Genomic DNA, 27,112 nt, shown 5'->3' on the forward strand with positions numbered 1-27,112 from the left:
AGTATGGGACACATGACAAGGAATTACAATTCCATTGTTTGTGAAAAAGGCAACTGCCTTTTCTTCCCTTTGATAACTCAGTCATTCTAAGGTTTGGGTTATAGACTAGGTCAAATAGGAACTTATAATTAAATATGAGTAATGGTCAGTGTTCCTCTTGTAAAGTCATGCATGAGGTATGCCTAATGGTTTTACCTTGAGGCAAAAAAGCTTATCCAGTTGAGCTTAGATTTGCTTCCCCAATACCATGCACTAACAGTTTTGTAACCCAAGAGCCTGTTTCCTCATCTCTCTCCTGAGAGCCTTACTTGAAAGTAACTGTCCTTTAAAAGCAATGTAATGAAGCAGTTTGATTTATGGGGTGAGGACAGAATCACAGATGAAACATCTGTAAGGAAATTTCACTGTAGTCAAGCAGATAGATTCCTAGAGCGTGTGCTTTAATTTAGAATACATTTTCTGCCCAGTTTGGCCACTCTTTTTTTTATGATATAGGTTTTTGAGCAGAGAGCAAACTTCAATCTTCTTAATCTCATCTATCAAAGCAGAAGGAAATGAACTCAGAAAGCCCCCTTTCTGATTTTTATTTTGAGAATATTAACTGGTTAGGAAAACATAGGAAAAAAACTGTCTTAATTTAAGAACTTTAGTACTATTGAGTAGAGGAATAACCAGGTCAGGACAATAGTTACTTTCTCCCGAGGGAGTCCAAAATTTAGAAGGTAGTGAATGTATTATCTTGGGGAATATTTCCTACCTTTGGTGGCTGCACCCTGAGTGAATTCTTCTTGCTTTATTTTTTTTTTTTCCTCTACCCAGACTTGTTCTAGGTACAAAAAGTCTACTTATGACCCTGTTAATGAGACTATAGTTGAAGTTATTATCGCAATTTTTTTTCATCATTTGTTATCTGGACTATTGTAATATTTTTTGTTTTTTAAATTTGTAAAATTTTTAAAAATTTAATTTTTATTTAAAAATTCTGATTTTTTTCTTCTATTTCTCACATCCATTGAGAAATCAAGAAAAATAAAACTTGTTACAATTATGTACAGTCATGCAAAATGAGTTCCTGAGTTAATCAAGATAAAAAAAAATATGCTTTAATATGAGTATATCTCCTCTCTATCAGGAGATGTACGGTGTGTTTAATCATGAGCCCCCCTGGGAATAGTGATGAGTTATATATTGTGTTGATTTCAGTTATTAAATCTTTCAAAGTGTTTTGTGATAACTTTTGACTAGTTTCTGCCTCTAGTGAGAAAGCTCTATGGTAAAGTGAATAGAGAGCTAGCCTTGGAATATAGGAAGATATTCATGTCCTACTTTCTATACATATTGGTTGTATGCTTCTGAGGAATTCACTTAAACTCTTAAAGCCTCATGTTGCAGAGATGATGTCAATGTCTATTGGTAGAAGGCATTTCCTCATTAGTTCCATGTACAAATGTGATCAAAGAACTCAGCCTTTATCCCTATTTCTTTCCTAACTCCATTTTCTTTCTTATCTAGTCATTTCTATAGAGCTACTTCTATAGTTTTCCTAAAACACAGAACTGATAATGCTGTTTCTCTACTAAAAATATATGGGATAAAATATAGATTCCTTAGCTTTACATTTAAGGCCTTCTACAATTTGGCTCTAACCTGCTCTTCAATCTGTATTTCATTGCACCACTCTTTCCTTACCCTATTACAGTCAAACGTGATGGCTTATCTTCCCTTCAGTGTCTTGAATTCATGATCCTGTATTCCCTATGCCCATAGTACACTCCCTTCTCATCTTGACCTATTGAATGGTCAAGGTTGACCTTCTCTTCATGGACCATCTTCTCCAAGAGGCTTTTCTTCTTGGAGTCTAAATTGAATGTGTTATTTCTTTTTGATTTTTCCTAGAGCACTTTCCCTGGCTCTTTTATTTTATTCCACTGTGCTTTTGCTGTTAATGCCTGAAAGTCATTTCTGAAGAAGTCATACTAGATTGCAAGTTCCTTGGGAGAAGAATTGGGCTATTTGTATTGTCTTCATCCGCTAGCACAATGCCTGGTACATGATAGGGGAATAATAAATTTTGGCTAAATTGAATTGAATTTCATGTGAGAGTATATTTAGTGATAAACAACTATACCATTCATTGATTTAATTTTAAATGCAGTCAGTTTTCAGCACAAAACTCTTAGCTTTGAAAATCCCAAAATAAACCCTGAAGGGCCTCTTGAATTGCTCATAATCCCAGACTGGCCATATGGCTCCTCATCTAAGCTGACTTTTTGACCCACCTCAAGGAGAGAAGATTTTTAAAAAAATTTAATTGGGAGTAAAACTCGCATCAAAACCTTGAATTTTACATATAGTATATAAGCTAGGCTACTTAGACCATACATTTTGGTCAAATAACTTTAAATATACTGTACTAGGAAGGATATATGTTTGGAAGTTGGAAGACCTGGATTTGAGTCCTGGCTTCTTGTTATATCCTGTATGATCTAACAAATAATTTAATCTTTAATATCTCATCGCTAAAATAATGGGCTTAGACTAGCTAGATGACTTCTAAGCCTCCTTCTAGCTTGAAATGTATGATTCTATTGCTGCATTAGTTTAAATATAAGATATCCTTTCTTCCTAAATCTGGCATGTATAAAGCTATGTGGCCTTTTATTCAGTGCTCTATCTCTCCTGTATAGCTAGGTCATATTAGTGTGAATAATGAAACTTTGTATAGTGGTTGCATATATTTGAGACAGCATTACTTGAAGTTAAAATTATGTAACATGGTAATTATTTTTATCCAAATGGAACTATACAATGATAATTCATACAACCTATTCAGAAAAATTATTATTTATACTAATTGCAACTAATTGTACATGCTTTTTCCTTTTCAAGAGTCCTCACATCAGGGTTGTAGCCTACATTTGAGATTGCCTCAATTTTTGCTAGTAGAATTTTGAAGAAATCAAATTTAACTCACACTGAGATGCTGGAATATGGTTTTCGTGGAATAATATCTTTACATAATGGAAGGGGGCCTGTCTTGAGAATCTTAACATTTCATGTATTTTGGAATGGCAAGACTTTTTCTTTTTGAGAGGCAAGTCAGACAAATAGTGAATAGAGAAGCTGGCCTCAGAGGAAATTCTTGATTGATTTTGTGACCTTAAGCAAATGACAGTATGTCATAATGCCTTGGCATCTCTCAAGCAAGTGTTGATCTGTATTGGCAAAGGGAATTTCCTTCCTGGGAGTTCCTTATATCAATAAAATCATAGATCTGGTTAAAGAAATCACATGATACTTTACAAAGTGTTTTCCTTACAGCAAATTCAGAAATTGACTTTAGAAATATATTTATCTCCATTTTGCAAATAAGGGAACTAAGATTTAGAGAGAAGAGGTGACTTAATTTTCAAGAATAAGAGTAACTACTGGACAGTTACATATGATGACGACATTTAGCACCCAGAGTATTTTAAAATCAGCCAGAGTTGGGATAAGCCAAAGTCCTTGACCTTTATTCTTTGTGGAGGTGAAGGGAATGGCCATATGAAGTGAGAGCAATCGCAACACGAATCTGGCCCCAGTGCCTTTGGCTCTCACACACTCCACCCATCAAATCCTCTACAGCAGATCAAACTTGCACAGAAAGTGGGTGAGGCCATTCTTTCTTATTGTCCAATTGCTAATTAGCCAGTGCATCTGCTCAGCTTCAGCCCATTACAACTACATTTATTAAGCAACCCTGCTAAGTGCCAACCACTGTCCTAAGTGATGAGATACCACTGGTATATCTATGAAATATCAAGAAGAAGGGCTCCAGCACACTTTGTTGGTTTGGCACCCTCTGCAAGATTTAGGGGAGGACACGGATGAGAGTCAGCAATGGGTTGTGAGCAGCATTGTTGAAGGAAGTATTTGCATAGAGATGATTGGAGATATATCAAAGTGATAACAATGGAACCAGCACTTGCCTCTATTGATGTGAAAGCCAGTCCTCTCCCACTCCCGCCACCCTGCCTTTATGACTCTATCTTGTGATTCCTTTATAGCACTATACTGGAATCCTAGCTCTCTGCCTCACGCTGCCCAGAAAGGCCTCGCCTGAGGGCTCCTGGCTTGAGCCTGTATCTCATGTAATTTAGAACAAATAGGCATTGACTCCCCATTTTCACCCTGTGATGGGTTTTCCTGTCTTTCAGGCTCTGCTGAGTTAAGCAGTTCCTGTAAAGTCTCTCTGTGGAATTGTGGGCTGCAGATTGCTTGGCCTTGATTGGTGTGTTTGAAATATAGTGGAAGCATTAGTGGGTTTGCTGGTGACTTTTCCTATGGCTATTTTTTCTGTCAAGTTTCTTAATGGTCATTCTATCAAAGAAAGAAAAATATCTGTCATTTTCCATCTGATTGTGGCAATGGATGGATGATTTTCAGTTGGTCAGCCTATTTGTAGCATAGTCAGAGTGTGTGGGTGATTGGCTTATATATTTATTTAGTTTAGTTGTGTTCAGAAAGGGCCTTCTCTGCAGTCGAAAGTAAATTTAGAAAATGTGAAATACCACTGTGGGCATAGTACCTAGGGTGGGTTTCTCCATGGGAGATCCTGTCCTCATGTTGGCCTATGTTATTTTATATTATCTACTTTAGGCTAGGACATATTTTTGCAATGAAACCTCTTTAAGATAACCTAGTGCTGTAAGTCTCTTGATGGTTAGTCCTCTGGCAATTTGATTTCCAGCCAGGTGGCTGGGGCCCTTGCCAGCCTGCCTGACAAGCTCAGATATGTCTCCTCATCCACTAATTACATTGATTGACTTAGTTGATTGCGGACTGTCTCTTTTCCTGTCACAGGATAATATGCAAATACTGTCCTTACAGGATTAGCTAAGGCTGTAGAATTAAGTTGAGCAGTCCTTTCTCTATGTACTCTTGTCCCCTCCTTTTTCACTCATTTGCTGGAATCTGAGTTGCTTATAAACAGAAATGGTTTTTTTTTTTTTTTTTACATTTTTTAATATTTATATCACTTAGTACAATGTTTCACCCAGTAGATATGTGGTAAATGCTAATTGATTTCTAAAGAAAACTTATCTTGTTGTTTTGGTTACTCTACTTTGAGGTCACATCTATTCTTGAATACTAGGATGGCAGAACACCAGAATTGGAGTCTGAGGTCTTTAGATCAAATCTTGGCTCTCATATTTATTGTTTGTGTGATCCTGGGCAAGTTACTAACTTCTTGGAGACTTGGTTTCCTTATTTGTAAAATAAAGGAGATGGATTTAATGAGTTTTAAGATTCTTTCCAGCTCTAAATTTATGACTATGATGTATTTTTCCAAGTGATGACGTGGTATAGTGCTGACCCTTAAGTAAGATTTAAACAATATAGGTTCTAATCTCAATTTTGCTAATACCTATATAATCTTGATTCACTTATGATCTCCTCCCTGAATTTCAGTGTAAAAAAGGTAAAAAAAAAAAAAAAACTATAAAAATTCTAAAAAATAAACTGCAAAAGCCTCACAACAAAACATGTGAAAATAATATGTAGCCTGCCTATAGTGGTGAGGATTAGATAATATATATGAGTATGTATATCTATATATGCACACAGACATATACACACACACTTATGTGATATTCCATCACTCTTTGTACAGTTTTTCATGAGGATATTCTGTCACTTCTCTCTCTTATTCATCATTTCTAGTTTCCTTCAAAATTCAGCCTATGTGCTACTTCTGCTGTGAGGTCTTTCCTGAGTTTTCTCTTTCTACCTCTTGAAATTACTTTGTATTTATTTTTCTGTGAAATATTCCTTGTCCCTTTAGTACAGGGGTTATTTAATTTTTGCCTTTTTATCCTGCTAGGCCAGCATCATGCACTGTGCATATAGGAAGTGCTTATTAAATATTTATCATATTGAATGGATCAGATAAACATAAAGTTTTGATGATAAAATAGCTGGATTTTAAGCACATATTCTTTAGTAGAAAAGTGACTATCAAGGATGGAAGCATCTGGGAGTACTCATCTTCCATTTATCTTGAAACATTTTGTACGTTGTAAGTAATATTACTTTATATACTTGCTATATATGTGTGTGCACTTATGTGTGTGTGTGTGTGTGTATGTAATATATATATATATCTCCATTTACATTCATCTGGCAAGTAAACATGCAAAAATTATTGTCACTGAAAAATATCTTATCAAATGTATATATGTAAATATATACATATGTATCTTTTACATATATATATACACACACCTATCTTTTAAATGTCTAAATAAACACAAATGTGCACATATATCTTTAACAAGTTATACTTTAGAGACTTACATTTGTATGTATAGCTTATCAAATACATGTGTATATATGCATATGCATCTAAAAGATATGTATATATACATATATAAATAAAATATATATGATATATAAAGTATCAGATACATATATACATGGCATGTCATGCATCATATATATTTTAAATATCACATATAAAATGGGTATATAATATCTTAAGATATCATCAAGACAAGATATCTTAAGATATACATACAAATATATCTGAAAAGCTATACTTCAAAGAGGCAATCACATTTTACTATGTTAGTTCATAGGGAAGATTATAAATGCCAGTCACTGGGAATCAAATTCAACCTTAAGATAAGATGAGTAAAATTATTTCTGTAATATGAATATGCTTATTGCATCCTAAAAGTGTAGCACAGAGTTTAGTATAGTACAAATCTTTAGACTACTTTGTGTGTTCTAGTATTAAGATTATATTGGTATGGACCATGTAAATGGCATTCATGTAGTTATTGCATATTTGTACATGCATCAAATCTCTATCTCCACTAATGGATTGTAATTATGAGCATAGGAGGAAGTCATATCTTAATTATTTTTATAGTTTCTCTTGCTCTTAAAGTGTTTTGCATATAGTAGGTACTTAGTAAATGATCATTGAGTGAAAGAATGAATAAAAAGTCAAGCTCTCTAGTTTTACAAAGTTGATACTTCAAAGGAGATAATACAGATATACACACAAGTTGAGATGACTTTTTTTCATGTTCAAACAATGTAATTAAGAGATTAAGATGATTTAACATTCAAGGGGAAAAAAAGGACAAAAGAATTGCTCTTCTATCTGGGTATCACAGGACAAGAAAGTGTTTTATGAGTAACATACAAGAGTTATTAAATTACTTAATTATCTAACCATTAAAATAAAGGGATTACATTGGATGGTTTCTGAGGTCCATTCTAGAACTAAAGAGATAATTATTCCATCTCGTACAGTGTAAAATTTTTGGTTTCATTTTGGAAGAGTTTATAGCTAAATTTTTAGAAATTATAGACATAGGAATCATATATATACATATTATAGGATGATCATCTTTGCATCTCTTCTAGCTAAAGAATGTATTTGCAGAACTTTGATAAGGGAAAATGAGAGAACGTTAGAATTGGAAGAGATCTTGAGATAGCCAAGTTCTTGTCTTTAGGTCACATGATATTTAAATTATTCCAAGGTTTTTATTAAATAGGATTTGGATATGGGAAGGCTCCTGGAGATTTATTTAGTTCACTCATTTTACTTATTTATTTTTTATTTTATTATTATTTTTTTAAAATAACTTTTTATTGACAGAACCCATGCCAGGGTAATTTTTTTTACAACATTATCCCTTACATTCACTTCTGTTCCGATTTTTCCCCTCCTTCCCTCTACCCCTTCCCCCAGATGGCAAGCAGTCCTATACATGTTAAATAGGTTACAGTATATCCTAGATACAATATATGTGTGCAGAACCGGCCATTTCTCTTGTTGTACAGGGAGAATTGGATTCAGAAGGTATAACCCGGGAAGAAAAACAAAAATGCAAGCAGTTTATATTCATTTCCCAGTGTTCTTTCTTTGGGTGTAGCTGCTTCTGTCCATCCTTGAGTAATTGAAACTGAGTTAGATCTCTTTGTCGAAGAAATCCACTTCCATCAGAATACATCCTCATACAGTATCGTTGTTGAGTTCACTCATTTTATAAATGAAAAAGCCTTTGGTCATAAGAATCTTATCTTTATGGACAAATCTCCAGAAAGATGTTCTGTAGATGACTTCAATAGCTTCCTCAGGCTCTATCAGTTTCTATAAGTAATAACTTCATAATTTCCATCTTAAATCCCTTATGTCACCATTAAGCCTCCCCCCTGCCCCTTTTGGTCTCACTGCCCTTAATAGTGCTTACTGCAAAGATTGAGGATAGTGGTCAAGCATTTTTGCTTTCTGTGTTGTTAAGTCCTTGGCTCTTGGTATGATGGTCAAAAATACTAAGCCACTGAAACAGCAACATCATTTAGTTTTATTTGTGACCATTGGGTTTAGTGTTCCAGGGAGAAGTTTTTGTGAATATTTTAATAAAATACATATTTAAGGTATTTTGAACTTCTATCTGACACATAAACTTTGTTTTTCAGAAGGTATGCTGAATTTAGAAAGATCATGCGAAGAAACAGAAAAGTAAGTATTATTTAAAAAACATAATTCTTAGAAGCATTTATTTCTACCATCTGTAATTATCTGTCTATCTCATCTATGTGGCTACTTCAGGAAAATTACTAAACATTTTGGTTAAACAGATGGACAATAACCATCTTTTTGCTTTTAATCTAATTAGAAACTCTGAACAAGTTATTAGCTTAGTCATTCTAAGATTCAGTAGTCTGAATTCTACTCCATGTTCATCATTGTCCCTGAAAACAGGCTTCTATCACTAGAGTTTTCCTAGTTCCATCTAATATGACCTTGAGGAATAGTGCCTGTTTGGAAAGAAGATTTTCATAGTCAAGGTTATGCTATTACTTATATTAGAGTGAGAAACAAATATACTGCAGTCACCTAAATCATCCTTTAAGATTCCAAAGAGCCATGATTTCTATGCTTAGATACTTCTATTGATAAGATTGTAACTTTTTTTTAACGTTTTAACATGTATATATAGTTTTATGAATTGTTCTGGCCAAAATAATTCTTCAGTCAATAAACTCCCCTAAATTAGCTAGGCTAATCCTTGCATAGCAGATATATAGTCCATAGTCATGCATACACTTTAGCTTTTCTAGCACATTAGGATCTTTCAGACCTTGGGCTTACTCAACCTTTGAACGTCCAGGGTCACTCTTGCACCAAGCAATGGCAGCAGAAGGGAACATTAATAAAATTAACTTACATTATAGATATTTTATGAAAAGGAATAATGTTCTGGAGATATCCAATATAGGTATGTGCATGGTTATATTCTGAAATATCTAGTTCAGGTTCTATCTCTTCCATGAAGCTGATTAACAATGTTAGGCTAACCTTATGCATTATGGGTATTTGAATTCTGGAATAGTGGAAAGATCAATAGTTTATTATACTTTGATATATGGCTTAACAAATCCAGGCTGTTAGGTCTCCATTATATTTAAAAATTTCATTGTGGCTAGTATTTTTGGCATGTTCTTATTTGAATCTTCAGAGGAATAATATACCACTCTTTTTTATGGAAAATAAGTTCACAGAACCACAGACTTTCAGAGGTGGCGAAAGCCTCAGATTTCATGTTATTCAACCCAGACTTGAACAGCAATCCTTTTGAATAACATTTTTAATAGGTAGTCATCTATCGGTGTGAAAGATCTCCAGTGATGGAAAAGTCCATATCTCCTTAGGAAGTTCATTCTACTTTTAGATAGCTCTAACCATTAGCAAAATTTTTTACACATTGGGTATGAGAATTTGGGAAATAAGATAGTCATGATAACTAACATGATATATGTTAGAATTATTGTATGTTACATGTTAAAACTTTAAGGTTAGCTTGCTACTTTATTTATGAGGAAACTGAGGCTGAGAAGATGTTATGTGACTTGCCAATAGTCATAATGATAGCAAGTATCTAAAATAAGATTAAAAGTTAATTCCTTTTCCCCACAAGTTCAAGGGATCCTATCAATCATCTAATTTAATCCTTTAAAATGAACTTAACAGATGAGGAAACTGAGAGGTAAGATGATTAAGGTAACAATGACTTAAACTTATACAGTTAGTAATTGGTAGTTATACAATATCTTGATTTCAAATCCACTCTTCTTTTCATCAAACTTTTATCTTTTATCCATAACTTTCAGCTTTATTCTCAGCAAGATTTTTGACCCGTTGGAAAAACTTAAGACTAACTTAGGAGACTTTTGGGAAGATCGGATGCCACCATGACGCTTTTAGACTTGGATTCTGCTCCCTGGATGGAGAGAAGAAAATGGATGGTTAGAGAGGGTTCCCACTGGCTATGTCTATAGTTCAGGAAACATCTACTTTAGAAATTCTTAGCTCCCTCTTTGAAATTTTATAGAACAAACTTTATAGAAATTCCTTTTTGAACCTTTTGTTAGATTTAGATTCTCTGTGTCTTTAATCTGAGTCTTGGTTCAGGATTGGGAAGCAGTACAATATAGCAACTTGCTCTCATTATCACCCTTCTATTTTTAATTTTCTCTTTCCTGAAGAATTCATTCACTTCCAAGATCCAAAGCAAATATATCAAACTCTACACTATATTCGAGATTGCTTCTGCCAATTTTCAAGTATCTTTTCAGAATATTTCACACTATCTGATGAAAAATGTAAAAAATCCATATAGATCAAGAGTTCTTAACCTTTTTTTTTTTTTGAGGGGAGGTTCAGACTTCATTGGTTGTCTGATAATATCTTTAGACTGTTCAGAATAATATTTGTAAATAATTGAAAGAAATTATAAATTTCAGTTAGCGGTTTAGTGAAAATAAAGATTTTTTTTTTCCCTTCCAAGTTTAAAGATCTTCCAAAATCTCGAGTGATCATATTGGGCTCCATCTATCACAGGTTAAAAATCTCTGCTCTGGGGAATGGAGATGTTTGTAATTCTAAGCCAATATGATCTCTGAATGGGCTTTTCTGTTTGGGAAGTCTTATATGTGCCCCAAATAGATATCCAGCAACAGATATCATCTGAGATTTCTATGGCTCTCTATGTCTTGAAAACTCTCTGTGAAAACATGGACATTTTGGGATTTTAAATTGCAACAACAACAAAAAAATGATGTTTTCAATTCCCATTCAAAGTTCAGATGAAAATATTTGGTTAAAACCAACTTTGGCCTTTCTTTGCAAAAATCACAAATGTGTAACATTTGCTAAATCTAGATGGCATTTCTATACATTTTTTTTCTTTTAGCAAAATATATATTTTATGGGAAGATATAGCCCAATGCAGTCCTATTGTAGAAAGAGTCTTACATCATCATCAAGTATTCTTTTATGAATAAAACAGTAAGATATCACTGAGTGCTAATGCTTGGATGCACTTGAACTGGATAAAATTTTGCCTGGAAGTGAATGATGACGCCTGTTCCTTATAACTAATTTTGCTGCTGTCATGGTAATTAAGTGAGGAGAATTGGAAGGAGATAATCAGGAATCAGATTTCTGAAGTATAAGATTGTGGGAAAGAGCTTAAGATATACAATTAATTAGAGGGAGAAGAATTTGATGAAAAAGAGAAAGAAGCAAGGAGTGAGCCATCTTATGGAGAAAATAAGATGTAAGATTTGTAAGAATCGATATGTCATAATCCATAAGTAATTGTCCTCTGAGGCAAGATAACTGAGTTCAAATGTTATTTCCTACACTTAATGGCTTGGCTAGTCACTTAACTTTTCAGTAACTCAGGCAATTCTTTAAGATTACATGTTTTAGAATAGTTGCCTACCATGCATTTGTATAAAAACAAAATCAAACAAAAACTCTGAAGAGATAAACTCTTATTAAGTGCCTAAGATGTTAAAGCATTGTGTTTGGGGGAATGCAAAGATAAATATAAAAATTTTTCTACCCTCAAGGAGTTTACAATCTATTAGGAGAAATAAGAAGTGCATAGAGAAGTAATTTTGGGGGAATGAGATTATGCTTTATAGCTTATATTTGCACTGAAACACACACACACACACACACACACACACATATACACATACACACATATTTAGTTAACCCAGATGCTTTTATTAAGGTAATAGATTAGGTTTAAACTTTTTAATCTAATTTTTTTTTTTTTACATTTTCATTGACTACCCGAGATGTTGAAATATACATTTATTTATTTTTTTTTAAATTTGCTGTTTTAAAACTCAGTAAAAATATTTTAAATTAATTTTGTTTCTTTTTATTAACTTCATTATTCTTTTTTCTCCCCTCCCTTTTTTATTAAAGCTTTTTATTTACAAAACATATCTATGGGTAATTTTTCAACATTGACCCTTGTAAAACTTGTATTCCAAATTTTCCCTTCCTTCCCCCCAGCCCCTCACCTAGATGGCAGGTAATCCAAAACATGTTAAATATGTTAAAATATATGTTAAATCCAATATGTGTATACATATTTATACAGTTATTTTGCTGCACAAGAAAAATCGGCTCAAGAAGGAAAAAAAAACTGAGAAAGAAAACAAAATTGCACTGAAATCTTAGCATAGTCAGGTGAATAGTGTATTGGACCCTGACTCAGGAAAACTCAAATGTGTCCTCAGATACTTTTTAGGTAGGTGATCCTGAGTAGTCACTCATCCTCTGTCTGTGTCAGTTTTCTCATCCGTAAAATTGGGATAATGACTCCATTTACCTCATATATTGTTGTGAGGATCAAATGAGATAGTATTTGTAAAGAACTTAGCATAGTACTTGGTACATAGCAAGTGCTTAATATATACTTATTCTCTTCCTCTTTCTTTTTCCCTGCATCTTAAGCTTGATTGCCAGAGGATTATTTACTTTGATATTTTCAAAGATATAGTGTCCCTCATGAGATCATACATGTAGAGAAGGAAAGGGGCCTCAGAAGTCATCTAGTCTACCCTCATTTTTTTTTTTTAAGTGAGAATACTAAGCCCTACATAGTTTGCCTGAAGTCACACACTTCAATATTTGTATGGCAAGATTTGAATTGTACTATATTCTATGATGTCAGTGTGGCTTCTCCCTCTACCATTTCAGATTATGAATATTCTCTACCAAGGCATGAAGTTATAAATTGTGGCAAAAACATTATATTAGCTGAATCATGGAATCATATATAAATCTAACATTTAAGACTATGTGCCGATGGGTGGGTGGAATTTGTTAAAGAGAGTTTGTTACTGTAATCAGACTCAGAACGCCAGAGGAAGCTGGGTGATAATAGCCTTTGAGTAATGAAGTAGTTGATACCAGGCAATCCTTTTAGGCTAAAGCTAACAAAGTCATCCTTAAAGAAGAATTTAACAGATGAAATGGATTTTGGGAATGAATTTGAATGAAGCAGTTAGACTTTAAGAAGAATAAGAAAGCCTCACTGTTGCTAAGTGGTTTGTATTCTTTTAAAGAACCAGTACCATTTTCTGTGACTGGATTAGGATAGATGGGAGTTTGGTAGAAGAAGTAATGAGGTGGGTCAGCAGCCATTTATCTTTTTTTCTAGCTTACCTCCACATCAAACTTAATAACATCGCAGTGTGTCAGATAATAGCAGGTTGCTTTTCTGATCATGAATGAGTGGAAGTAAGAGGAAGAGGTGAGATTCAACTAGGGTTGGGCACTGATGGAGCTTGGTCTGAGGCTAGAACATTGTAGCTTAGACTTGGTAGGGATGTTGAAATTGAAGCATTCCTATTGGCAGAGGAACAAGTAGCTGGAGCCGTAGTGCTCTTACGAAATATGCTTTAAGAGTTAGACTAATCCCTGGAGCCTTGTCTCATATTTTCCGGAAAAACTAAAGCCATTTGCTATGAGGCTCCTCCTTTTCCCTCTTCCCCATCTCAAATCTTTCAGATGTCTTCTGCCATTATCCCCTCCCTCTCCCTGCCTCACATGATAAGATGGCTTTTCTTTTTACCAAGGCAGGAACTCCTTGAAAAGGTCATTTACAATAGTAGCCTCCGCTTTGTCTCCTCTTCTTAACCTCTTATAATACAGCTTCTGACCTTATCCTTCCACTAAAACTTTTCTCTCCAATGAGTTTATAGCACTAATGAAAAAAAACTGGATTTCATTCTTTTTTGTGTCTCTGTAGCTTTTGATATTGTTAATCATTCTTTCCTTGATTCTCTCTTTTTTAGGCGGGGCATTATTCTCTTCTGGTTCTCTACCTCTCTGATTGCTCTTCCTCAGTCTCTTTTGAATGGCTCCTCATCCTTAGTTCTACCTGCAGATATTACACAAGGTTCTGTCTCAAACCCTCTTATTTTCTCCCTCTGTACTTCTTCAGTTTATGATATCATTAGCTCCCATGGATTTAATAAACATCTATTCTGAATATTCTCAAATCTACTTACCTGGCCCTGTTGACCTCCAGTTTTGCAGTTCCAATTGACTTTCAGATGTCTTGAACTGGATGTTCAGTAAGCTCAACATATTAAAAATGGAATTCATTATCTTTCCCCCTAAACCCTTCCCTCACTTATCTTTCCTTTTATTGAAAAGATAACACCATCTTCCCAGTCCTTCGAAGCTTACAAACTAGGAATTCTTACTATTTCAAATCCCTCCTATATTCAATATGTTGCCAAAGCCAGTCAATTTCACTTTTGTATCATCTCTCAAATTTGCTACTTTTTCTCCTGACAAAACCACTTCTCTAGTATAGATCCTATCATCTAATGCCTAAATTATTTCAACATCTTGCTGGTTCTTCCTGACTTAAATATCTCTTTACCTTTCAACCAAAACAAAATGAATTTCTTTTTTTTTTTTTAATAATTTTTTATTGATAGAACGCATGCCAGGGTAATTTTTTTTATAGCATTATCCCTTGCATTCATTTCTGTTCCGATTTTTCCCCTCCCTCCCTCCACCCCTTCCCCCAGATGGCAAGAGTCCTTTACATGTTGAATGGGTTGCAGTATATCCTAGATACAATATATGTGTGCAGAACCAAACAGTTTTCTTGTTGCACAGGGAGAATTGAATTCAGAAGGTATAAATAACCCGGGAGGAAAAACATAAATGCAAGCAGTTTATATTCATTTCCAGTGTTCTCTCTCTGGGTGTAGCTGCTTCTGTCCATCTTTGATCAATTAAGGCTCTCTTTATCAAAGAGGTCCACTTCCATCAGAATACATCCTCAAACAGTATCATTATAATGATCTCCTGGTTCTGCTCATTTCACTCAGCATCAGTTCATGCAAGTCTCGCCAGTCCTCTCTGTATTCATCCTGCTGGTCGTTCCTTACAGAACAATAATATTCCATAACATTCATATACCACAATTTACTCAACCATTTTCCGATTGATGGGCATCCTTTCATTTTCCAGTTTCTAGTCACTACAAACAGGGCTGCCACAAACATTTTGACACATACAGGTCCCTTTCCTTTCTTTAGTATCTCTTTGGGGTATAAGCCCAGTAGAAACAGTGCTGGATCAAAGGGTATGCACAGCTTGATAACTTTTTGAGCATAGTTCCAAATTGCTCTCCAGAATGGCTGGATGTGTTCACAATTCCACCAACAATGTATCAGTGTCCCTGCAAAATGAATTTCTTAAAAAACAAATCTAATTCAACAAACTCCAATGCTTTCCTGTTGTGTTTCAGATGCAGTATCAGATGCAAAATTCTCTTTGTTTTTCAATATCTGTTAGCCCCTCCCCCTGCCTTTCCTGTCTTCTTATACCCTACTCCCTCGCAAATATACTTTGATCCAGCAATACTGCCATATTCTGGCTGTTCTATGAACAAGGCCCTCTATTATTGAGCTCCAGGAATTTTTTCAGGCTCTGCCTCATGTCTTCAATGCTTTCCCTCCTCAAAACCACCTACTGAATTCCTTGGCTTTCCTGCCATCTTACACATATACATTTATAAGTATATGTGAAAAAAAAGACCTATACTTTAATAAAGGACACTACAATATACAAAAATTCAGGGTAAAATAAATGCTTTGGAATTGACATTTTCAGGCTAATAATTCCTAGGCTGAAACATTACTTTACAATAGGAGTACCTTGTTATATTCCAGCAGCATAAAGATGAATGCCTAAGTTCAAATATTAGCAAGGCTTCCATTTTAATAAATGTTCAGATCTTGCATTGGAATCTCACAAATCCCTTTGGAATCAACAGATTCACTTGGGAGAAAAGTGAAATGCCTTTTGCCTGCAGCTCATGTCATTTTATACATGAGGATGGATTGACTCCATGATAGGTTGTTACTATTCTTCAATTAGACAAATGATCTAATTCAGCCCAAATTATCTTGGGAAACTGATTTTCATGTGCTCAAGAAAGATAATCCATTACAATAGCATTAAACTATAACAAGATTGATTGAAATAGGTTCAGGATAGAAATTAATAATATGTCTTAGAGTGCTGCTACAGCAAGCAAAACACACAGAATTCCTTGGATTTCTTTTCTGCATATGATAGGTTTTAAATAGAGAATGGAAGGTTAAAACAATGAAGTTAAAAGACCACACCATAAGAACAAATTTTCTGCCTTTATAAGTAAAATTTATATTTATTTTCATGGGCAATGATAAAGATACAAACAGGATAATGAGAAGCAGAATGGAATAGTGGAAAAAGAGCCAGACTTGGAATCAGAGAATCAGAGATCAAATTATTTAACATCTCTGGACTTCAGTTTCCACATATGTAAATTAAGGGGGTTGGATTAGAGAGTAAGGTCTCTTCCAGCTTTAACATTATATAATTTAAGGTAGAGGTGTCAAACTCATGAGACAACTACACAATGCTGCCTGAATCAGATTAAAATGCAACCAGTAAATGTTTTAACAAAGTAGATAAATACATAGCACAACATAATGTTAATTTGTAATTGTAATTTTCTAAGTCAATATGCAGCCAACAGAGATGTTTCTATTTGAGTATGATGCTACTGTTCTAAGGTCCCTTTCAGCCCTTTCACACTATGTTCTAAGGTCTCTTCTGACACTGATATCCTATGTTCTATAATTTCAACCTTAAGGAATTTGTAAACAGAGGTATAGTGACAAATGAGGGACAGCATGGTATAGTGAATAAAGAGAGATAACCTTGGAGTCTGAGAGACATATATTTAGGTCCTACCTCTAACACATACTACTTATATTATTATGGGAAAATAACTGAATTAAAGCACTGTTCTAATATAAAATATAGATGAGTTTTTAATATGTATAATTGAAGAGAATTATCACACTTAAGAGTTTCTCAATATGAAAAAAATCATAGTTCTCCTTAACATATTCTAAAGCATCAACTTTGTAATTCTGTTTGAGTCACTAATATAAAATTTCACTTTATCAGCAATAAAATTTTCCCCTTTCCTTCTCGACTGTCACTAACTAAGCACTATAAAAAATTTGGTACTTGGGTCCTGCTTAACTCAAGTGTGAACGGAATCTCTGGGGATGAGAAGACAGGTCAACTTTGCATGTGCCTTTTCTGAGACAAAATAAGGACAAAAGGGATGTTAGCCACATTTTTATTTAAATAGGAAATGAAGGTTATATGTTTTAGAATTTAAAATCAAATGATATCTACTTGGATTCCTAGTTTCTTTATCTGAACTAAATAAGTATTATTTAGGGAATAGTAAGGAAATAAAATCAGTAAATTATAGAAGGAAAAGGGGAAAAGGCATTCTTTCCCTTCTGAAATTTTGTAATTTGTTTCAATTGCTTCTTTGCTTCCACTATACTTGGCTTCTTGTTATTATTATTATTTTTTAATTTGTGTATGTGAAACATGGTTTCATACCTTATACAAGATAAGCTCTATATAATCTTTTAAACTATTTCATTTTCATCTTTATATCACAGAGCACAGCATAATGCTTTGATGTAAGGCTCTAATCATTTGGGGGAACTGATTTGATTTGAATTGTGATATTTTTAGACCTTGAGAGATTATGGAATATAAAAGAATATAAAATTCCTCTGAAATATAGGCTATGAAAGTTAAGGATTCTAAATGTGAATATATTTTTTTTGTCTGTGCATTTCTCCTTCCAAGAGTGTTAGAACTTTTCTTTCTTTATTTTGTTTATTCCAAGTATCAAATTCATAGTACATATCAACTTATGATACCTGGGAGCATATATGTAGAGTGCTTCTAGGATGACAAATTAACCATGATTCTAGATAATTGTGTGTTCTCTCTTTCTGTATACACACACATGCACATGTATGAATACATATATGCATATGTGTATGTGTGCATGTATATGTGTGTACATATATGTATATATACACATATATGTATATGAAACCAATAAACAAAAACTCAGTTGGATTAAATCATTACATAAAATTAGAGACATATATCAGGAAATGATTCAATTGATGGAGATACTATTCAGTACCCTCTTTTTACAGATGTGAAAACTGAAGACTAAAGACATTAAGTGAATTGCCCAATAAAACTAAGAATAAACTTCAGGTTTCTTTGTTTCCAGTCTGGTGCCCTCTCTGCTGTGACATACTGTAAAGATAATGTCTCAAGAGTTTGCTATTTCAGAATAAAATTCTTAAATTGGTAATTGTAATTATCAACAAACCATTTGAAATGTTTATTATAAACCGATCAATTTCTACTCTTAAAATTTTGAATAGAATGAGTCCTCAAACTAAATTTCTATGGAATATATCCAACTAAGGTTAATATCAAGTCACAATTATTCATTGGGCATGGCTATCATCAGTTATTCACTGAACATTGTCAGGGGCTATATACTCTGTTGGAACTTGGTCTAAGATTAAGGCATTCTAGCATGAGGTGGGAGGTGGGAGGGCTGGAACTGAAACATTTATGATAGGGAATTTAAGTAGCTAAGGCCAAACTGCTGTTATGAAGTAGGATGGAGGACTTACAGTATTAATGGAAAGGATGTTGAAAGAATTTCTTGTGTCTGTATGGGGAAAAGCACATTTTAAAGAGAACTTTGAAGTAGAGAACTCAGATTTGGTTCCAGGATGTTTCTGTGCTGTGTATCTTGATTCATTTATGCATACTCTGGCTAAACTAGATTTAAAATTATCTGAATTCCCCAGTGATTGCTTGCTTGGAGACTAAGAAAATTAATAGGAAATTTGAATCCTGTTCTTAAAGATATCCCTGGAGCTTTTTAGTCTACAAGAGTATATAAAATTCATTTACCTTTGGGGGAAGCAAATTGTAATTATAATTAATATCTTCAAAGAAGACTTGCAATTGATCCATGTTCATCAAACCTTTCTATCTTGTTATTTACAACTAAATGAATTGGGTTTTTAAATTTGATTGGAAAATATAGGGATATTATTCCTTGCTAGTTGTTCAAATATATGCGAAGTTATTTGTGATGTCAAATTTGAACCTACAGGCATTTCACACTGAAAAGAGTGGGAAATAAAATATTATTACCAGCATCTGTGAGCATTGAATTCCTGATTACAAATGTCTTAATATAAAATTTGGAAGCTGAACCAAATTTAACACTTTTGTGTCTGATTTCTAGTTGCATACCAAGGTTGAGGTAATTGATGTTTTTTTTTTTTTTTTTTCTGACAGAAGCTTCAGTAACTTTATATATGCAAATAGATCAATGCCCAATAGTCTGCTTGGTAATTAGACAAATTATCTAATTTATTTCAAGTTATCTTGAAAAAAAGTGTGTTAGCACCGTTGTGATCAAAGAAGTTTCAGCATCACAGCTAACATTGCTACAATACAGAAAAAAACCCAGCTGTTTCAGTATTGAATCTGTGGACTGAGCACCAAGCTGTTTGGGTGGTATCTAGAAAGGGAGGCTGTTATTAGAGTTGGTTGATCTACTTAAGCTGACCCACTTTGGGGCATTTTGGAAGTCTGAATTTTTTTTTTGGTAGAGAAATAAGACCTAGTTAAGTGTCTAAAGTAGGAGTAGGAAACCTTTTATCTGCCAAGGATCATTTGGATATTTATAACAACATTCAGGGACCATATAAGATTATCTATTTATAGAACTTGAGCAGTGGACCTAACTTTCAGCCCATCATTGCCTGAAGTTGCCTTAGCAAATGATTTCATTGGCCTTATACAAGCCATATGCCATATATTTTCCATCCCTGCTCTGAAGTATATGAAGAACTATCCTGAATTGTCTGGATTTTTTTTTCCTTCTTAAAAAACTATGTCTTTTCAGCAACTTCTAATCTTTGCTCCTGATTCATCCTTTCTCCCACCTCTCTTTCCATGAAAAATGCCTCTGATATTTTCTTCTCATTACAGCCTTTATATTTTATGATTTTTGTCTTTTTCACTCCAGTTACCTTTTTAAAATAATAGCTTTTTATTTCTCAAAATACATGCAAAAATAGTTTTCATCATTCATCCTTGCAAAACTTTGTGTTTCATATTTTTCTCCCTCTCCCCTAAACAAGTAATCCAAATTAAACATGTGCAGTTCTTCTAAATATATTTCCACATTTATTATTCTGCATTAGAAAAATCAGATCAAAAAAGAAAAAAAGACAAAATAAGAAAGCAAGCAAAGAACAACAACAAAGGTGAAAATATTATGTTATGATCAACATTCAGTACCCATAGTTTCTCTTTGGATGCATATCTTCTTCACATAAGTTTATTGGAATTGGCTTGAATCATCTCATTATTGAAAAGAGCTAAGTCCATCACAATTGATCATTATATAATATTGTTGCTGTGTATAATTTTTTTAAAGTTCTATTCACTTTACTTAGCATCAATTCATGTAAGTCTCTCTAGGTCTTTCCAAAATCATCCTGATGATTGTTTTTTAGAGAACAATAATATTCCATTACATTGATATGTCATAATTTATTCAGCCATTCCCCAACTGATGGGCATCTACTCACTTTCTAGTTCCTTGTCACTATTAAAAAGGGCTGCTAAAGCATTTTTGCAATGTAGATCTTTTTCCCTTTTTTATGATCATTTTGGAATATAGACTCAGTAGATACACTGCTGGGTCAAAGGGTGTGCACAGTTCCAAATTGCTTTCCAGAATGGTTGGATCAGTTCACAGCTCCACTAACAATGTAATAGTGTCCTAGTTTTCCTACAGCTCTTCCAGCATTTATCATTATCTTTTTCCTGTCATCTTAGCCAATCTGAATGGTGTGAAGTGGTACCTCAGAGTTCTTAATTTGCATTTCTCTAATCAGTAGTGATTTAGAGCATTTTTCATTTGACTAGAAAAGGCTTTAATTTCTTCATCTGAAGATTGTTCATCCTTTGACCATTTATCAGTTGGATAATGGCTTATATTATTATAAATTTGAGTCAATTCCTCTATATATTTTAGAAATGAGGCCTTTATCAGAACCCTTGAATATAAATCCCCGCCCTCCAGTTTTCTGCTTTCCTTATAATCTTGGTTTCATTGGTTTTGTTTGTACAAAGCCTTTTAAAATTTAATATAATCAGAATTGTACATTTTGCATTTCATGATGTTCTCTGGTTCTTTTTTGGCCATAAATTAATTCCTTCTCCACAGATCTGAGAAGTAAACTATCTCTTGTTTTCATAATTTGCTTATAGTAACATTCTTTATGTCTAAATGAACCCATTATTTGATCTTATCTTGGTATAGGGTGTTACGTGTTGTTCAATGTCTAATTTTTGCTATACTGTTCAAGGCCCAGCACTATATTGACCATACTATCTTGCTGCCCTGTAGAAAAGCATAACTAGACAAAAATTCCAGAAGAAAACCCAAAGCAATTTTGGTGGATTATAAGACCAATACGAGTCAATAATGTCCTATGGCAGCCAAAAAGGTCTATGCTATTTAGACTACATTAAGTCAGACAGGCAGCAAACCTTTATAAGTATCTATTATGTATCAGGCTCTGTGTTAAATGCTGGCAATAAAAATATAATCAAAATCAAATACTGTTCATGACCTCGAGGTTTTTTACATTCTAATGGGATAAGACAACACATAAAGGGGAGCTGAGCATTAGGGGTAAGAAAAGAGAAAGTTTACATGGGAGTATAATTTGTGGGGGAGAGTAGTCTAAAGAATTAGAAACAGAGCTGGGTGGAAATAAATTATGGCCAGCCTGAGCCTTTCTTCAAATGGTGGCTCCCAGAAAGAACTCACCAATGAGAGAAAGGAGGTGTCATTGTGGAATATGTTCCAAAGTGAAAATTTCCAAGGAGCAGAAAGAAGTTTTGGGGTGAGAGAGCAGTTAGGAGTCATAGTAGTGTACAGTGGGGAAAATATTGGATTGGGAATCAGGAAACCTGGTTTGAAAACCCAGCTCAGACAGTAAAAGGAATACTCATCTTTCTGAGTTCAAATCTGGCCTCCAACACTTATTTGCTATGTGACCCTTAGCAACCCTGTTTGCCTTAGTTTCTTCATCTCTGTAAAAATAACTAGAGAAGGAAATGATGAATCATTCTAGTTTCTGCTACAGTGCCTATGGTATCCACTGTATTTCTATGTTTACCTGCTAAAGTCACCTGTTAATATAGTAAAAGATGTACACATAAACTTTCCCTCAGATATCTTTTCTTCTGTGTTAACCGTAATCATTAGAAAAGAGAAGACTCAAGGAATGATGTGATAGTTATTTCAAAGTATTTGAATATCTGTCACTTGGAAGAGGGATTAGAATGAAGGTATAGTTACTCCCATTTAGGTGAATTCATTTTGGTTCTGGTCCTCTTCCAGACCTGGTCAGTTAGGGTGACCTTATTTCATTGTTGATTCTGCTAAGACTAGATTCAATCACTGATGGTTTTCTGTTGCCACAACCTTCATATATTTATTGAAATATGCAGATGGAACATTTAAAGCTGGTCAACAGGTCTATTCTCTGCAATCTTGACCACCACCAATACACCAGTAAAAACTCACATTTCTATACTACTTTAAAGTTTACAAAGCACCACTCATTGTGTCAGAAAGGAAATGATTCAATAGTTAGCTTGACAAGTTTCCCCCAATATTTGGATTTTTTCTTTCTTTTGATCCCTTTTGCTTTATCTTCTGATATAATCATTTTTTTAATTTTATTTTATCCCATCTAGTCTTGGGGGTTTGAGGGATAGATTCAGAGGCAGGGAACTTGTACTGTTGCTGTGTCAGCTGTATTATATAATAAGCTCAAGTCTAAATAGCAGAATTAATTGGAAATGCAAATGAGATTGGTAACCCTGTAAATATGTTGTTACCTCACTTTATGTTTTTCCATAACCTACCAACTGCTAAGAAGTGAACTAGGGGAGTAGTATATGAATTTATATATTATATTTCCACTATCAATCAATCAACAGGTATCTATTAAACATCTGCTATAGTATATGTCAGCCATTGTACTAGGCACTGGGAACATAGATGCAAAAATGAAGCAGTCCTTGCAGCTGAGGAGCTTATATTCATTCTACTGAGGCTCTCAATATATCCCTTGCCAGATGTCTTCTATGTTATGGATATAGTTATTACTTCCTAATTGGTTTGCTGATGAGGACAGGAATCAATCTTTTGGCATTAGGTAAACCTATAATGATTAAGTAGCTCCCTTAAACAACCTGAGATACCTTGTCTGATTACAGCTTCTGTCTGTTAATGGGACCTGTCTTGGCACCCCATTAACCATTTGAATAGTTTGAAAACCTACTGGTCAATAAATAAAACAGTAGAAAAAACAACCAGCTTGTAGACTATAAGAAATCACTCAAAAGCAAAGTTGAAGAGTTCTTAGGAGATTGTGAAAATTAAATTAAAGAATTCCAGAGTTGTGAAGACTTCAAGGATCATTTAGTCCATCTCTTACTATCAGGTTCATTAGAAAACTGATTAGGAGGGAAAAAATATTGCATGATTACTTTGAGAATGGTTTGTGTTTGCTGGAATGAGTTAGATGATAGACATAGGGTGAGGAGATCTGTGCTCAGTTCTTGACTGTGACACTAGCTAAGGGACATTGGGCAAGTAACTTTACCCACTGTGAGCCTGTTTTGTTTATCATTTTACTGTTTATTTCTGTACTAGATTTGGGCTCTTGGACAAGTAACTTTTCCTTTAAGTGTCCTCAGGCAACTGCCTGATAAAATTAGCAGAGCAGATGCTGATTTATATTAATTGAGAGAATTCCTCATTGGGGCTCTTAGAACTGATGAAATCACAGATTTAGTAAAAAACAAAAGCATATTAATCCCAATACAATGTAATTTATTGCTTGGGGGGGTAGGGAAGGCTTTTGTTTCATCTTTGTATACACTGTTCTTTTCTTTTAATTGGATTGTTAGATTAAGTTTAATTTTATTAGATTCAGTACCACACTGTTCTTGTCTGTTGAAATTTTTTTGGATCTTACATTATTAGGTGGGCAGATGTACTTCTTAGTCTTGTACTATCACAAGTTTGTTAGGAAATTCCTAATCATCTTTATTCTATGTCTTCTCCTGTGGGACCATCATTACTACCTCCCACCACAATCTTGAATTCTTTCCCTTGGAACCACTCTGGATTCTTGTTGGCTAGCTTTTACTTTATCTTGCTTGACTCAGATCTTTGCTGAGCATATAGGACTTATTTTTTTCCAGTTCTATTTTATGGATATCTTTCTTCATTAGAATATAAATTTATTATTTTATTTTATTTTTATAACTTTTTATTTTTTAATTTTATGGGAGAGTTTATCCCATTCACATTCACAGTTATGATTGCTACTCTGTATTTTCTTCCATTCTGTTTTTTCTCCTGTATAGATTTTTTTTCTCTTTCCACCCTTGTCCTTCCTTAGTGGTGTTTTTGTTTCTAACCCACCTCATTCTCTACCTGCCCTACCTTCGATTATACCTCCTCCCTTCTCTTACCCTTTTCTGCTAGTGCTTCTGTCCTTTTTGTCTAGCATCTCCATTTTCTTTCATCTTTCTACTTTTCTACTCCTATTTTTTAGAGTAAGATAAATTTCTCTACCCAACTGAATGATTGTTATTCCCTCTTTGAGCCAAAATTGATGGATTAAGCTTCAGACAATGCTCATCATCTTTCCTTCCCCCCTTCTATTGTAATAGGTCTTTTGTGCCTCTTCAAGTAAACTAATTTATTCCATAATACATCCCTTTTCTTCTACCAGTAGAAGTCTTTTTTTTTTCCTACCCCTTAATGTCTTTTTCTTTGATATCAGCACATCAGAATCCATTCACAACCACACCCTCTGTCCATGTATGCTTTCTCTAACTGTCCCAATAACAGAAACAGTTCTCAAAAGTTACAGATATCATTTTGCCATCTAGGGATGTAAACAGCTTAACCTTTAAATAATATATACTATTTTCCCTGTTTACCTTTCTATGCTTGAGGTCTTGTTTTTGAAGATCAAATTTTCTTATTAGTTCTGTTTTTTTTCAGTAGAAATGAATGAAGGTTTCTTACTTCATTGAAGATCCATTTCCTTCCTTAAAAGATGATGCATGATGAGCAGCATCATTTCCTCAGTCTCACTGGGTAATTGATTGTTGGTTGTAACCCCATGTTCTTTGCCTTCCAGAATATTGTATTCCAGGTCCTCTGATCATTTATTGCAGAAGCTGCCAGGTCTTGGGTAATCCTGACTGTGACTTCTCAATACTGGAATTGTTTTTGTCTGGAAGTATGCAGTACTTTTTTTTTTTTTTTTTTTGAGATTATGGTTCTGGAGTTTTGTAACAATGTGTTTCATGTTCATTGTGGGATCTCTGTTTGGATCAATGGATTCTTTCAATGACTATTTCCCCCTCTGTTTCTAGTATATCAGGGCAGTTTTCCTTGATATATGGTCTCTTTTAGAATGCTATCCAAGTTCTTTTTTTTTTTGTGGTCATGCCCTTTAGGTAGACAAAATAATTTTTAAATTGTCTTTTCTGGATGTATTTTCCAGGTCAGCTGTTTTCCCAATGCGTTATTTTATTTTTTTTTCCATTTTTTTCATTTTTAAAGTTTGTTTGACTGATTTTTGATGTCTCATAGAGTCATTAACTTCCATTTTCCAAGTTTTAGTTTTAATGTGTGATTTTCTTCAGTTAGCTTTTGTATTTCTTTTTCCATTTGATTAATTCTTCTTTTCAAGGTATTGTTTCCTTCAGTGGTTTTTTTTTTTTTTTTTTTTGCATTTGGCCTATTGTGTTTTTTAAGGAATTAATTTCTTCAGTGGCATTTTTTTTGCATTTGGCTAATTGTATTTTTTAAGAAATTGTTTTCTTAGTCAATTTTTGTCCTTTTTCAAGTTGTTGATTCTCTCTTGCATATCTCTTGTTTCTTTTCTCTCTTTTTTTTTTTTTTTCTATTTCTCTTATTTGCTTTTTGAAATCTTTTATGAGCATTTTCAAGAAACCTTTTTGGGCTTGAGACCAATTCATATCACTTTTTGAGATTTCCTCTGTGGACATTTTGTCCTCATCTGAGTTGTTGTTTTAATCTTCCCTGTTATCACAGTAGCTTTCTCTGGTTAAGGTTCTTTTCTGTTTCTTGCTCATTTTTCTTTTATTCTCCTTTTTATTTCCTATTTTGTGCTTTTAATAATTGAACTCTGCTCCCTGGATAAAGGGGCACTGTTCCAAACTTCCCATGCAGCTCTGAGCCTTGGCTTTGAGCTCAGGGACTCCTTGTGTTTGGTGTCTTGCTCACAGGATGGGATAGCCCTATTTACTCTTTTCAGAAAACAGCCTGGTTTTTCAGAATTTGCTTTCTGAGCTGGGTGTGGAGACTATCTCACTGGTCTTATCATTATTGAGCCAAAATTGAAGGGGTGTTAGTTGTTAATCAGCTGTGATTAAGATCCTCTCATTGGCTTTTCCAGAGTCTGACCTGGGCTGAACACCCCTTTCATCCCAGTGAGACTGAACTTTCTTGAAATCTTTTAATCTACTTTGAGCTGGAAAATGATTTCATTCTTTCAGATTCTGTTCAAAGGCTTGGTTTCATGTGGTGTTTGAGGGAAACTGGGAGAGCTTCAGCAGCTTCCTGGCTTCAGTTTGACAACTTGGCTCTACTCCTGGAACTCCTAGGCAACTTTCTAAGGATACATATTGCAAAGAAGGTTCATATCCTCATTCGAGGATATG

General features: G+C 34.1%; 1 protein-coding gene across 6 annotated transcripts in view; it reads left to right on the top strand.

Moving 5' to 3' along the window:
• DCDC2C (doublecortin domain containing 2C) overlaps window positions 1-27,112 on the top strand; it is a 173,656-nt gene that overhangs the window by 56,682 nt on the left and 89,862 nt on the right. For 5 of the 6 annotated variants that reach the window (XR_007950435.1, XM_051976064.1, XM_051976063.1 and 2 more), the window contains one exon: window positions 8,482-8,524. Coding sequence is in view for 5 of the 6 variants with exons in the window: in XM_051976064.1 (XP_051832024.1) it covers window positions 8,482-8,524 (43 nt within the window). In the remaining variant the exon portion in view is untranslated. The remainder of the gene's footprint in view (window positions 1-8,481; window positions 8,525-27,112) is intronic. The other variant, XM_051976061.1, reaches the window with a different exon arrangement.

Source organism: Antechinus flavipes, chromosome 2, assembly GCF_016432865.1.
Source record: "Antechinus flavipes isolate AdamAnt ecotype Samford, QLD, Australia chromosome 2, AdamAnt_v2, whole genome shotgun sequence".
Taxonomy (NCBI): Eukaryota; Metazoa; Chordata; class Mammalia; order Dasyuromorphia; family Dasyuridae; genus Antechinus; species Antechinus flavipes.